Genomic DNA, 14648 nt, shown 5'->3' on the forward strand with positions numbered 1-14648 from the left:
GGCCCTGCTCTTTGGTAGTTTTTTGGTTTTTTTTAATCCAAGAGTTGGAATGTGGGTCAGACCTATTTGCATCTCACTCACTTGGAATCTCATCCAAACATCTCTTGGGAAAACCCAGCGCTTTGGGTGGCAGTGTAATAATGTGTTGAAAGAACCTGGACTGGGAATTGGAAAACCTGGTATTTACTCCCACCTCACTACTAGAGAAGTCTCAGAAGCCTATGGTTGTCAAATAGGCTTGAAACCCTTCTGGCAATTTTTTTTTTTTTTTTGGTATGTAAAAATATGAAAGCAGAGAGACTCTTGTTTGAATTTTAACTTTGTCTCTGTGTTTGGGGATAAGGCACTTGCCCTCTTTGAGCATGAATTTCTCAACTGTAATGAGCATAATTTCATCTCCTCCACAGGATGTTGAAAGAGTTAAAAGAGATGGCTGTCGAAGTAGCTGGCACTGGAGACCTGGCAAGGAGTGACCACTCAAGTGCTAACTGAACTGGATTGAAAAACTGAACATTCCTCACAAGGAATGCTGTGAAGATTCAGGACTCAAGGCTGTTATTCCTATGGGAGCCCAAATGCATGAATTTTCAGTTGTTGGTGCTGTGGCTGCGGTTGTTTTTAACAACAACAACAACAACAACAACAAAAAAAAAGTAATTCCAACTGCTTTGGTATTTAAGCCTTTGAAATAACATCTTTAGTCTACGGCCATACCACCCTGAACGCGCCCGATCTCGTCTGAAATAACATCTTTAAACTGATATGGTATAAAATTTTGAGATAATGACTGGTTTTGTGTCGGGGAGGGGGGCGGTGTGAGATAAGGAGTCTAAAATGCTCCTTCAGCCCCCTCCCCATATCAATGCCTTTGCAGTTAACTTTATTGATTCATACGTCAGAGGAAATACATTCTCACAACTCTTCTTCCCACCACCTTTTGCAGTAAAGCATTAATTTACTTACCAACATTTGATTAAACTCTTAAGGTTCAACCCTAGGAGGAGGTGGCAGTGGACAAAGAATTATTGTCATTCATCATCAACACATTTTAGACTTCCCCTCCAGTTGCCTATGAAGGATTAGCATTTTCCTGAAAGGAGGAGGACAGAATAAATTGCATCTACGGCCAAAGAACTGCCAACTCCTTTCAGCTGGGGGCACATACCGGGAGCTTTTCCCATATTAGTCAGCTTTATCTCAACTTTTGGGCAGGGCCTACATCTGAATTTCATGGGTTTCAGGGTCAGTCAAAACAGAATTGTAGGGTTGTTGAGGTCAGAGGCCACCTCTGTCAAAGGGTAGTGACCTTAACAGCAAGAGGTAGCCAAGCCTCCTCTTTCTCCCCCACCCCACCCCACCCCACCCCAATGACTTCATTCCAGCCAGTGCTTGGCTCATTGCTCCTCCCCTGCAGAGCTTTTTTCAACCTGGTAATAAAAAATCCTCCTGTGACCTGGTATTTTTTTTACATTATTATTTTCTTTGTTCTTTTTTCTATAGAATGACCAAGTCTTGGACCTTGATAATGTATTGGATTGTACATACCTTGGGAAACGATAGAGAGGAAGCTAGTCTGTCGTTCATGTATAGTGGGTGGAATGCTACCTTGGGTGCAGAAGATGATCTGATGCCCAGCTTAGAAACCGCCTTCATTTAGTGAGCAAAAAATTTCCCAGAACCTCTGAAACTCTCTGGGATCCCATTGGATTCTTTTACCACGGTCAAGGTTGATTTAAAAACTGCAAAGCCGCTTAGGACAGGGGAATGGGGGTGGGGGTGCTGTGGGAACAAAAGTAGTGAGGAGGAAAAAGAAAATGTGCTATAGTAGAGAGGGCACAGAGGGACTGGGGAGTAGTTTTCAAATCACAGTTCTGCCCCTTAAACTGGGTGACCTTGGACAAGGCACTCAATTGAACATGAGTGATTTTACCACTGACACTGCAGAGAGGTTGTGAGAAGTGGAGATGGTGCATTGATTGCAACTGATGCACCGTAGATCCCAAGAAATGAGGACTGCGTGGATTAGGGCAGATTGGTTTCAGCAGTGTGCTACAAACCTCTTGGTATGAGGTGAGAAAAGAGGGTCGAAGACTCCTCTTTTGACAGTTGTCCTTCTGCCTTGACTACATTTCAATCCTGGAAAAGACATTTTGCAGTTTATTGTTTCTGAGGGGTGTAGCCCAGGCCAGGACATTTTTGGATATCATCCCTCCCTCCTAGGGGCACAGTTTGACAGTTCCTTGAGAGTTCACTTTTTTAAACTTTTCTCAGGCTCTTCTTTTCTATTCGGAGACTATTATAAATACCAAATAGCAGCACTGCAGCTGTTTCTGAGGCTGATTCTCTCTCCCCTGCTGTCACGGTCAGACCTCATTCTTTTTCATAATAGATCCTAAACGACTGGTTTTAGCTCTTGAGGCATTTATGATGAGAAAGGGAGGGAGGCGTAAAGCTGGGGAGTCCTATTTCTCCCACCCACTAGCTCTTGTCACCCACACTCCTTTCCTAGCAACAGCTTTTTCTTCAACTCTGGCCCACGTCTTCCGCCCCACCTACACCAGCAGCAGCAAAACATGGGGGTGAGAGGGTTGGGAGGGGGGCTGAGGTGCAGGAGAAAGAATGGGGGAAGAGCATCAGGGAGGAGACAGATGAGGCACAAAAGTTGTGCCCCAAGGCCTGCATCCACACCGGCTGAGCTCAGGAGGCTGCCAGGGAACTGAAGCAGAGAAGTTACAGGTTAGAAGGTCAGGCGGTAAAGTGGCAGGGAGCTGGTGTGACTGGAGGGCCAACAAAACTGTGTGGTAGGGCCAGGTTTGCAGCTAAGGGAAAACTGCACAGTGCAGGCTGCTGTGAGCGCCCCTACCTGCACAGGGCACCGATCACCACTCGCGGCAGACTAGAGCCCTGTAAAAAAAAAACAACTGGCGAACAATAGTGGTGCTCAATGTTAGAGCTTCAAGATGGCAATAGTGGTGCTCAATGTTGGAGCTTCAAGATGGAAGAGGTTGTGGTTTTCAACCTTGACCACATCTTGGAATCACCTGGGGAGCTTAAATATTGATGCCCAGGTCACATTCTGGATCAGTTAGTCCCATCCTTCTTAGAGTAGAAATGACACTTCTACAACCTATGTTTGGTAGAACCAGGATTTGACCTCCCTTTAAAGACAGTAAGTATATCCAATATATATTTTAAAGCATTCAGTGGGGACAGTTTCTTAAGGTTCTTCCCTAGGTCTGAATTCAAAGCCTTCACTTTTGCCAAAATTTCAGAGTGTTTTCCTCCTAGGCTCCAGAAGACTTATAGTAACCCCTTTTCCCATATCCCCTGACCCTGTAATAAGGAGTGTATTTATACTACCTCCCTCCCTAGGGTTTCCTATTTCAAAAGACTACCTTGAAGAGGTGCAAGAAATTGGGACAAATATTGTCCTATAGAGAGCTAAAACTTTTTCCTTCAACAGATTTACCTCTACCATTTTGAAGGACTTCAAGGCAAAAATTAATGGTAATGCTAAAAGGAAACTTTCCAAAGAACACTCTCCAGAGTGGCAGGAGAGAGGGTGGGGTCAGACACCAGGCAGGGTGGGGCTTTCCTGGTGATGGTGCAGGTGTATGGGCTGCACTCATGGGCATGAACCTTAGTCCATCTTGGCATCAGTTCCTGGAGCAGGCACCTACTCCTGTGGCTGCTTCCCCGAATCGCTGTCCAGCTGCCAGTCCAACCCATTCCTTTCTCTAGCTCTCCGCCCTCCTTACCCAGCCCTGCCAGCCCCAGTCCATCAGCATACAGACTGTAATTTGGAATGTCAGAGACATTGTTGAGGTCCAGAGCAGGGAGGCAGCCCTTCCAGCATCACTCGAAGGGGAAGCCATGGTATGTCACAAGATTTCATCCCTCTTACCCCATTAGATTAGGCTAAATCAACAGCAAAAATTTTTGTATTGGACTGTGCCTGGATTGCAGTCTCCAAGGAGCCACAAACTCCCTTTCTGTCCAGACCAGGAGTATACCAGGGTCTGACAAAGGACACAGCAGGATGGATGCGAGGACACCACAGGCCTGCAACGTGGGTGAGCCATCCTGGCTGCTGTTCGTGACTTCAGCCAGCTTCAAGCTGGCAGAATTCTTTTCAGAAAAAGTCCTAAGAGGGGAGCGCTCCTTTATTGCCAAAACTCCTCTGTTATTCCTCTGACAAGTGACTGGCCCCTCTCCCAGCTGCCAACCTTGCCCATTCCCATTCTGGTGACTGGCTAAGAACCATCAGAGGGAGAGAAGGTGCTTTGAGTCATGTGCTCACGCAGCTGTTCACTTTCCCTGATCAGATCCTTCCCAGTTCTGAAGTTGAAGGTTTTAGAACAATTGGGAACCTGGGTAGTGCTCTCAGTTCCCAGGAGATGGGCACCTTGTGCTCTGGAGAAGACGCCCAGTGACTGTTTGCCCTCATCTCAAGCTGCCTTCTTTTCCTCGGTGCTGGCAGCTCTGAGCTCTTGGTTGTGCTGTACAAGGAGGCACACATTCTCTCCCTTGAAAGTTCCTGGAGTGACCTCTCTACCCTTGGGCCTCAGACTCTTGTTAATCACGATTATTTTTGTTGTACAGTTAATTACCTTGTGGCTGTTGCTTGTAAGTGGGTGTTGTTTGTTATGTGCTCCTGATACCTGGCTAGAGAATTTGGTAGTTACTTAATTTTTTTTGTACTTAATAAGTAAAAAGTTATACTTGACTACACCTTGTACATTTATAGAGTACTAGCTTTGAATTGCAAGAGAGCAATAGGGCTGGTCATCCTCATGTTATTTTAGTTATTAAATCTGAGAATCTATTTTTCTTCTCCCTTGTTATGGATTATAGATGAAAGATCAAACTAATTTACCATCAGAGAATGAAACCCAACATTACTTTTTTTTTTTCATAGAACAATGTAGCTAAATATATTTAAGAGGATGCTTTGTATAATATATAAATAATTTTCATCTTAAAATCATTTTCAGGTATAAATATGTTATATAACAGCAAGTAAGAGCTTAGCTTTAAATACATCTTTCAAAATGCAAATTAAATTGTCAAATTCTCAAGGTCTTTAGCTAAGACCTCTACTACTGCCATTTCTGGGAATCTGTGGCTCAGAATTTCTCTGAGCTCCTAAATTCTTAACATTTGGGTAAAATGCAGTCTTTTAAAATTTCTATATTCTACTTCTCTAAGCCACAGAATCAAACTACAGTGCTGGAGAAGAATTCAATTCTTATCAGGTATTCAGTAATGTTACTGTTCTGTTCTAGAAGTTTATTAGCATTTAAAGCACTGCACTTGGAATATCTTTACACCCAGTGATCATTAAAGTATAATGAACTAAGTACCAGGGGAACTCTCAATATGCTGGTAGTGAAGAAGAATATTCTCTGTAAGAGCTGAAAGGCAGCCTTTTGCTCACATTAGCCATTATGCAAAGTTAGGACAAATTCCTGTATGAAGAACAGGTCAATTAGGCTGTAGGTACTATACTTACTATACTTAGTCAAGGACAGGATGTGTGGCCTACCCGGGCTTTAATGATTACTGCATGACAGGATGATAGGGAACTGGTTAAGCCAATCACACATGACACTTGGTTTTGTTGTGCCTACTTACACCCTAATGCATTTTAAAAAGAGAAAATAAAAAGAATGCTATTAATATATACACACCGAAGCCATTTCAAATGCAAAATGAAAAGGAAGCAGGTCATTTCAATACTTTTTTATTTGAGTGTGAAACCATTCATATCTTGCACAAATGTACAGATAAAACTTTCCAGTTTAGCTGTAGACATGATTATCACACTGAGTGGTGTGATCAAAGATTTTATTTACAGAACAATTGCTAAAACATCCGATGTCATATTTCCATTTATTTCTTACCCATAGGGTAATAGGTCCACCATAATTGCTTGGTGCATTTTATAATACAGAAAGAAAACCTATGTTAATCTCTAACAAACCTCACAAATTGCTACAAATCTGACAGAAAAATGCCTACGAAAAAAAATTTCCAAAAGTACAATACATTTTTATTTCCACACATACACAGTATAGTATAGGCTCAAAGGCACAGCTTTGAATTTTTTTTCTCTATCAAAGTGTCGGAAATTATTATAGTCTTATGAAGGAACCATGAAAGTTGTTTTCACACTTGGTGCTTGGTAAGTGAAAGTTTGGTCCAACCAGCTTCACAAAGTTAACACAGCAAAGCAGAATGTGATTCTCGATGCCATAAATGCACATTCTCACAGAACTTAAAAAAACCTTCTCCTGCATTTTGCTGACACTAGCCATTGTGCAAACTTAGGACAAATCCTTGTATGTAGAAGAACCGGTCCCCTACAGACCTCAATCAACTTAAGGCAATATAGAACAGGCCTCTTCCTTCCCTCAACAGTGCTTACATTCCAGGACAATGCAGGTACCGTGGCAGATGTGAGTGTAACAGGGACCTAGAGTTTCCAGACACCTCCACTTAGCCCTAGTGCTCCGGGAAGCAATGCTGACACCATCGGAAGAGTGGAGGTGCAGAACGTGTTTAAGGGCTGTTCATTGTACAGAAAGGTGACAGACAGGTGACCAGGTGAATACTCTTGGTTCATTATATGCCCGTCCAAGAACATAGACCAGATTCTGTCTCTAGTATCCATCCTTCAAGACTAAAGAGCTTTTGTCAACAAGAAAATAAGTAGCCTACAAGGAATGGTTGCCAGCATAAAGCAGAGTCATGGAACAGAGGGAAAAGGCACAGCTTGGCCTGCTCAAGATAGTGCTCTATAGAAACAAGTCAAGTCTGGCTTGGCTACAGGAACCCAATCCCACTGACGTTTAGTAAGCCCTGTTTCTGAACTAAAGTTTCTTCATCCTATATTGAACATCCTCCCATTCATTAAGATAATGGATGCTTAGGAACAGCCCGCAAGTTATGATGTATAGAGATAAAGTCTTCTGGAGGGTGGGTATTGGGTTTATTATTATTATTATTAATTATTAATATTAAATATGGATTCCTATGATAGCAGTCATTTAGCCCATCCTGTGGAGGCCTCTCCGTTGATGTAAGCAAAGCCAGGAAAGTGTTGCATGTGCTCGTACTCAGAATTCCTGCGCGTGGTCAGGGGTGTGTACATGTCACTAGAGTTTCCATACCTCGTGGAATGCACAGACGGGCTTGTGTAGCACGTATTGGCTGTGGGCACCTCTGGCCATCGGGGAGTGACAGGGGCAGGATGCAGCCTGGGAGTACTGCTCATCAGACAAGGTTCCATCCGGGAAGTGGGGCTATTAAAAGGATACTTGTTGGGGGAAAGAAATTCCACAAGGTTAAAATTAGTTGAAGTCACATACACACAATTTCAGTCATGTTCACAGTTTAAATTTCTTGAGCTACTGTTCATGAGAGCTGATGGAATCAGTGAACTTCTGTAAGGTGGAGTCTTGGTCTGAGGAAGCAATGAGTAGGAAAACTGCAAGAGATTCTTAGCCAGTTTGTGGCTGGTGTTCACTCAGGTGATACTATTGGCTTTGTGCTCCTAATCTGAAAGATTTGGGGAAGTCAAACTCCAAAGGAGGAATAGCCCCATAAGGAATACCAGGGTGTGTGTGTGTGTGTGTGTGTGTGTGTGTGTGTGTGTTGATAACAGCATGTCCAGATAAATATAGATGTATGGCTGGCTGGATGTATTTTATCATTAGTTTTGGAGATGTGACAAGTCCTACTCCATCAACCCAGAGAATAATATTGCCAAGTAAAACACATGACATAATTAAAAATAGCATTTTACAGTTGAATTCAATTATGAACTGCAGCCTAAAAGCAGGCTTTTGAAGAGAAAGCAAGTCAACAGCTTCAAAGGTTATTATTAGTGCCTATCATTTAGAGAACATCTTTCTTTTGGGTTCACATTCATTGAAGTCCTGAAAGATCTACAAGTAGGAAGTGGTAAATTATTTGGCTTGGTGTGATTGTGGAGGAAGGAGTCAGGATAAGCCAATGGAGGCAGCGGCGGAGGGCGGGGAGGGGGGGCGCTGGGGGAGGGCTTTTGTGCAGGTCAGAAGAACAGGTGTTAGTGGCTACAAGAAGAGGGGAAGCAGCTCTAGAAAGGATTAGGAAGAGAAGTGCCTGTGAAGTGCTGCTTCTTTTACATTCTTTTCTGTTTCCAAGACAGCTATGCAAATAAGCCCCTTTTAGCAGGATCAGAGGGGAGGAAGGGGAGGAGCGAAGGGCTCCCTTTGAAAGCTCCCATTTGCAGGCTAGACAGCACAAAGATCTCCTTGCTGTGCTGAGGGCCACCCCAACAAGGACAGGAGCCAATCAACAATGATGGCAAGGACTGCAAGGAGGAGAGTGAGTGTGTGGATGTGTGAATTCTTCTGCTCCCCATCTGTCTTCCCTGACAGTTGGAAAGTGGCGCCCCAAGGGATTAAGTGGGAGGCTGCCTCCAGTGAGGGAGGCAGACAGGCTGAAACCTAGACAGCAGGAGGGGGTTGTGACAGTGGCTGCTCACTGTAGTCCAGGTGGACAAGGGAACCTCTCTGCCCCATTCAGGGGCAGTCTGAGGGAAGCAGGGGAAGACTCCTAGGCCTGAAGCATTGCAAAACCCAGCTGGCCAGAGATCAGGAAAGAGGGATTCCAACCTAGCAGCCAGTGTTTCCCCTAGGTAGGCCAGCGTGCCTTACAGCACGGCACAGCCCCCTCGCAATGAAGAGAACAGTCAGGAAAGAAGGAAAAGCGTGTAGGAGGTGTCTGGGAAGGCACCAGGCTGTTGCCAAGGAGACTGTGGACAGCACGCCAAGGCTTTCATACTCCCAAGTCAGATCAGAAACACTGGCGCCTACCCACGTGCTTTGCAGGATGCTATTGGTGTGGCAGCCATGGGCGGCCCTCAGGCCTGTGAGATAGGCTTTTCAAAATCCCAGAGAGACTGACCAAGGAAACAGGATGCCAGCTGTTTCTTCCCCTTTCTGGTACTCTCCCCAGTGAGCCTGCTGGACACATACACATGTCGTATCATCTTGCCCCGTGGTCTCTTGCTGGTATGGAGGCTACCCCCTGGTCTTGTGGCACACTGAGCTGGTCCTATCTGTTGCCTCTGTCTAGAACCCTTCTTGACTGCCCTGCCCCCAGCTCCTGGCACACCTGACTTTGGATCCTTTTCAGATCTCAGCTCAAATGTCACTTCTCCGAGAGACTTTTCTGGACATTTTTATCTCCAGAAGTCGAACGCCCCACCCTCCTTCTCTGAGGCCAGGACCTCACCATCCTACTGATCTCATCTCCAGTGGGGCTTTGTTCCGTTCATACTGTATTCCCCACATCTGGCACGGTGTCTGGCACCTAGCAGGTGCTAAACCGTATTTGGTGAATGGACCTAGGAACATCACCATCAGAAAGAACCTTAGGGATCATGTGATCCAACCCCATATTATAGAAATGAACCCACACCCAAAGGGACACAGAGCTGGTGAAGGAGCTGACATATAAAAATCAGTCCCACCCTGGGTAGCACATTTTCCCCATGTCAGTCCGACTGCCCTAAACCCGGCTGACAACACTCTTCCGGAAGCCAGCCTGAGGAGCTGCCCTCTTCCTTCACCAGGCTCCCTCCTTCCCCACAGACCCCAGGCTTGGAATTCTGGCCCGGCCAAAGCCCCAGCCGGCTGGTTCTGAGGAATCCTCCTGCTCCTGGCTTGTGGAGGTAAAATGGACTGGTATGGACTGGAGCTTCTTCCCACAGAGCTCAAGAGAGTGTGTTTTTGTGCCTCCTCAAGGACCCTCAATGCAGCTGTGCCCAGAGGTTGTGTCATAGACTCAAAAGAGCAATTGCCTGGAAATGAGACTGGCTCAAAATATCTCCAGTGTGACAATACAATTCTGTTACCCATGAATCCAGCATGGAAAATTCTGTCCTGTTAGGTCAGCTAATTGCAAATGAGTCAGTGACTCGTTTTCCCCGTGGTGAAGAGACCATTGAAAGGCAAGAGGGCTGAAGTGCCGCTGCCTTGGCCTGGTGATTAAGAGGACCAATGAAACCACTATTTAGTCTGCTGGGAGTGGCAGGGGCTGGCCGGCCAGTGGCACCCTCCTCACCTTTCATACTTCACATCTGGTTTCACACAAGGTCCTTAGGCATGCTGGGCACAAACCCCGGGGTCCAGAGAGCTCTGCCTGGAATAAAGGCACTTTTTGTTGAGGGCCTATAACAGGAAGTTACCATTCTCTGGGTCAAATCACAAGCCATTGCTACCAATTTTAAAATGGAGAGAAATCACCAGCTACTGGCCCTGAGAAAGGTACGTGAGGGGTGCTTGTGGGCACATGTGTGTGTGTGCACATGAGTGTGTGTGTGTGTGTGTGTGTGTGTGGTTGACGGTTCCACCAGAGGGCCATTGCATAAGTCCATCTCAGCGTGATCGACTCTTGGCCTCTTTGGAACTGAGTTAGGAAGTCTATTTTGGGAAATGACTCCCCACACTAGGGGCTGACTTTCCTACACTTGGAGAGGGAAGAATGAGCCCTTTATCCTTGCCCCTTACCAAATGGACTGCTACTTGAGTGAGGGGTGAAAGGTGGCCGAGTCTGGAGCACAAACTGTTTTCCTATGAAAGGCGGCTCTCACAGTACCCAAGAACTGCCAGGGCCCGCCCCCAGGAAGGCTTCCTCTTGGCCTCTTCTGGAAGAGGATGTAGCTCCCCCAAAATCTATCTCAGCCCACATCTGCTGAGCTTTTAGGGTCAGGATGAATTAAATTAATATATATGAAACACAGGATTCCCATGTAGTAAGTTTTTAAAAAGTGTTCATTATTATTAATGTTCTTCCTTTCTGAGTTGGCATAGGATCATGGCCCACTAATGATAGTCACTAACCATCTTGTCCCACTTCTCATTTTACAGGTAAGTGAATTGACATCAAGAGAAGGGAAATGACCTGCTGAGGTCACACAGCAACATAGCCCCAGAATGAAGATCCACTCATTCATTCATTTCATTAATAAGCCCTAATTGAAAACCCACTAAGGGCCAAGCTCTAGGCAGGGCCTTGGGAATAGTGAGGAAGAAAGAACCCAGTCCTTGCCTTCACAGAGCTTGTTCAGTGAAGAAGACAGAAGTTAATTATATGATCACACAAAATGTAATAACATTATATCTGGTTTTACAAAGGATAGTAATATGTACAAATTGTGTTAACTGTGAGCAACGCCCTCTTCTAACCTTTATCAACTCACTTGACCCTTTCGGTGACCCTATGAAATAGTAGTGTCATTATCCCCATGTTTCAGATGAGAAAATTGAAGCACAGAGCTAATCAAAGGCAGAGCTGGAATTTGAACCCAGGGAACCTGCCTCTATATTCAGAGATCTTACAACATTATGGTTGACTTTTTTTTTTTTTCCTCCTTGGCCCAAGATACTATCCTAAGATGCTAAGAGCACCATGGGCTAATTTTGGCCCTGGGCTGGTTTGGGCTGAGTAGCTGGAGATCTTGTGAGAGGTGGTGATTGGCTGACAAGGCTGGGTCTAAACAATTCAGATGGGGAATAAGGAACAGTTTTCTGGTTCATTCTAAGCATATTCCCAGCCATACAGCTTCTGATTGATGAAATGGTATTTGAGCTCTAGGGCTGCTGACAGGGCAGAAGATTCCATAAGCATGTATTGAATGAGGCTCAGAAATATTTTATAGCTGTGTATCTGCTCTGGTATTTTCTTTTTGGTCAGACATGGGAATGGGGAGCTTGGGAATTAGTAGTCAACTATCCTTTGTTCACTTACTTTGATAAAAATGAGTGTTGTGTAGCAGCAAAATGGTCTAAAGTGATTCCAACCTTCCAGTGTAAAATCTCATGCATCTGGACACATGGATTCATAGGTTATGAGAATTCAGGCAGGGCTGGTAGGTTTACTTTTGTACTTTGGAGGAAGAAAACAAGTATTATGCAAACAAGTCATGTAAACAAGGGCATATACGTATTCCACATCAAAATTCATTTGACTTAAAATTATTGTGAGCATGTAAATGTAGGAACGCTTATGATCACTGCCCTCCTGGGTTGTGCATATCAGTTTTTGCAGGCAGGCCCAGCGGCATTCATTTGCAGACGTTAACTGCAGTCACTCTGGTGCAGATGACCAAGTATGCTTCTTGAATTGTGGTTTTTCTTCAATTCAGACTGGTCATCCCCCCAGTGAGTCTGATAGCGTGAATGTGATGTTCACTGAGTCAGGATTGGGACAACTTGACCTTGGCTTTGGACAACTAAAACTAATTAGCCCTGCAGTAAATTTAACCCTGTGTGCTCAATCTTAAACTAAAGAACCAATCAATCAAAGGAAAGAAATAAGGTATCTGCTGCTGTTTGAAACTTTCTGAATTTACATTCTACCCTCCAAAGCACAGCAGTTTCCGTGCCACTGGCTTCACGTCCGGGCTGAGACTCGGGAATCTGTATTTGAGTCTGATTAGCCATTCACTGGATACATGACATGGGGGATGTGGCCTTCTGCAGCTGTTGCCTCATCTTTAAAAACGGAAGAAAAATGCCATCTTCCTAGGTTGTGAGGGGAATTCAATGAGTCCATGTATTTCAAAGTGCCTAGAGCAGTGCTTGTCGCACACGTGTCAATGAAAAACAATGGGTGCCTCCTCTTTAGGCAAGACTGTCCCTTGCCCATCAAGTTGGGTAGAATGTGGTATAAATATCTTCTCCTCACATGACTTCACATGGAGACTAAGGCATTAACCATAAAGTACAGAGAGAGAAAGAAAGGTGTGTGTGTGTGTGTGTGTGTGTGTGTGTGTGTGTGTGTGTGTCTGTGCTGGGACAGGAGCATCACAAACCATAGTGACAAAGAAGCTGGACAAGGACCCTGGGGCCGCTCACACCCAGTCTAGATAGAGAAGGCCTCTCCAGGGGCTTTGGTCTAGATCTTGGGTCCTCCTATTAAGGCAGGCTATTATATGATAGTGTTCTACTCTGGGACTATTGCAGCCTCCAGAGCAGATGCTGCAGATCTATCTTTGATCAGCAGGGTCTGCATGACCCTTGCGGAGACACTGGCTTCTTTTTATGTCAAGGCTTTAAAATATCACTCCAGAAAACCAGCTCCTGAAATTTCCTGGCAGGGGTGTGGGGGTAAAGGAGGGAGGGAGGGAGGGAGGGAGGGAGGGAGGGAGCTATCTTCCACAGCAGACCTGCTCTGCCTCCAGCAGTGCTTGCCCCCAGCAACCACTTGAAGAACAGATGAATGAATGAAGGAGCTGCCAGCGTGTGCCTAGGGTGACCCAGGCTGTGGCAGCAGTTCTAGTCATTCCCCAGATCCCAGAGAGGAGGACGGACTCTGCTCCCAGGAGAGGCAGTACCTAAGGAGCTGGCATCTCTGGGTGACGTAGCTGGAGACCTATAATGAATGCCCCAGGTAAGCATTTAGTGGAATCAACTTCTTGGCCTGTCTGGGGATTAAGCCAGGGCTCCGCTGGGTACTGTCCATGGAAATCAAAACAAACGCCTGTTGGCCCCCAGTGCCCCTGTGTTATGGCTACATTCTCCTCGTTGCTCTCCCCAGGAGGCCAGAGGGTGTGCTGACAGTTGATGTCATTGCGGCCTCCCTCCTAGCCTCCTCCTGCTATCCCGTGGTCCTGTTGTGTCTCTCCTAGGCTCTTGCAAGTGCTTTGGAGCTGAGCCCTCTGCCTCTTCTTCCTTTCTGGTTCACCCTCTGGGGTCCCTGAGAGGTCTCTTAGGCACAGCTCTGATTCTGCCACTCCCTGAATCAGCCATGGCTTCCCACACCTGCAGCATAGAGTGCATGCGCTCAGCTCACTAAACCACTGTTCCTGCTGATGGTACCTTTCATATGTGAATGTTTAGGGACAGCCCATCTCTGAGAGGCAGCACAGGGTGGGGGGCCTGAGAGCCTGGTTGGGAGTCACACTGCCTGGGTTCAAATGCGCAGGCCAGTTCCCCGAGTCTCACGTTCCCTGCTGCAAGGGTTATCTAGAGGACGCGCCTGATGCTTGGCGCAGAACCTGGCCCCTTTTTAAGAGTGCAGGAAAAGTTAGCCGATCTTTTTGATGGTGCCTCCTCCTGTGACCTGGGGATATAGATTTGATCTTTACCTTGAAGGAGCCTGGGGTCTCCTGTAGAGTTGGGCAGGAAAGTTGGTGACAACAGAGTGTAAGACTGAAAGCAGAATCTCAGAGAGTAGCACTTGATAAGGAAGTGCCAGGAAGGAAGGAGGAAGCCAGGACTGTCAGGAAAGGTCACAAAAGAGGTAGATGTTTGTCTTGAATGAGAAGCAGAAGAGACACCCAGCCAGAGGAGTAATACATGGTGAGGACAAAGGGTAGAGAGGGTGGTGGGTAGACCAGAAAGATAACAAGTCTTGGGAAACAAGTTAAAGAATTGAACCTGACCCTGAAAGCAATGATGTACCAAAGAAGAAGTGTCACGGTCAGTTTTTTCCAAGACTCTGCCAGCTGCAGTGTAGGGGATAGACACGAGATAGGGCATGCTTTAGAGATACAGAGGCCACCAGAAAGACTTCTGTCACTAAGTTAGAAGTGATAAAGGCTGAGGCTGAGGCAAGGGCAGCATGAGGTAGAGACATTGAGATGCAGAATTGAA

At 45.7% G+C, this 14648-nt stretch overlaps 1 protein-coding gene across 3 annotated transcripts in view; it reads right to left on the minus strand.

Moving 5' to 3' along the window:
- Window positions 1-5761: 5761 nt before the first annotated feature.
- Window positions 5762-14648, minus strand: part of Rfx4 (regulatory factor X4) — a 128322-nt gene continuing 119435 nt past the window's right edge. For 2 of the 3 annotated variants that reach the window (XM_026398580.2, XM_026398571.2), the window contains exon 17: window positions 5762-7318. In XM_026398580.2, the coding sequence (XP_026254365.1) occupies window positions 7046-7318 (273 nt within the window). In that variant the 3' untranslated portion in view covers window positions 5762-7045. The remainder of the gene's footprint in view (window positions 7319-14648) is intronic. The other variant, XM_026398585.2, reaches the window with a different exon arrangement.

This window comes from Urocitellus parryii, chromosome 5, assembly GCF_045843805.1.
Source record: "Urocitellus parryii isolate mUroPar1 chromosome 5, mUroPar1.hap1, whole genome shotgun sequence".
In the NCBI taxonomy this organism is placed as follows: Eukaryota; Metazoa; Chordata; class Mammalia; order Rodentia; family Sciuridae; genus Urocitellus; species Urocitellus parryii.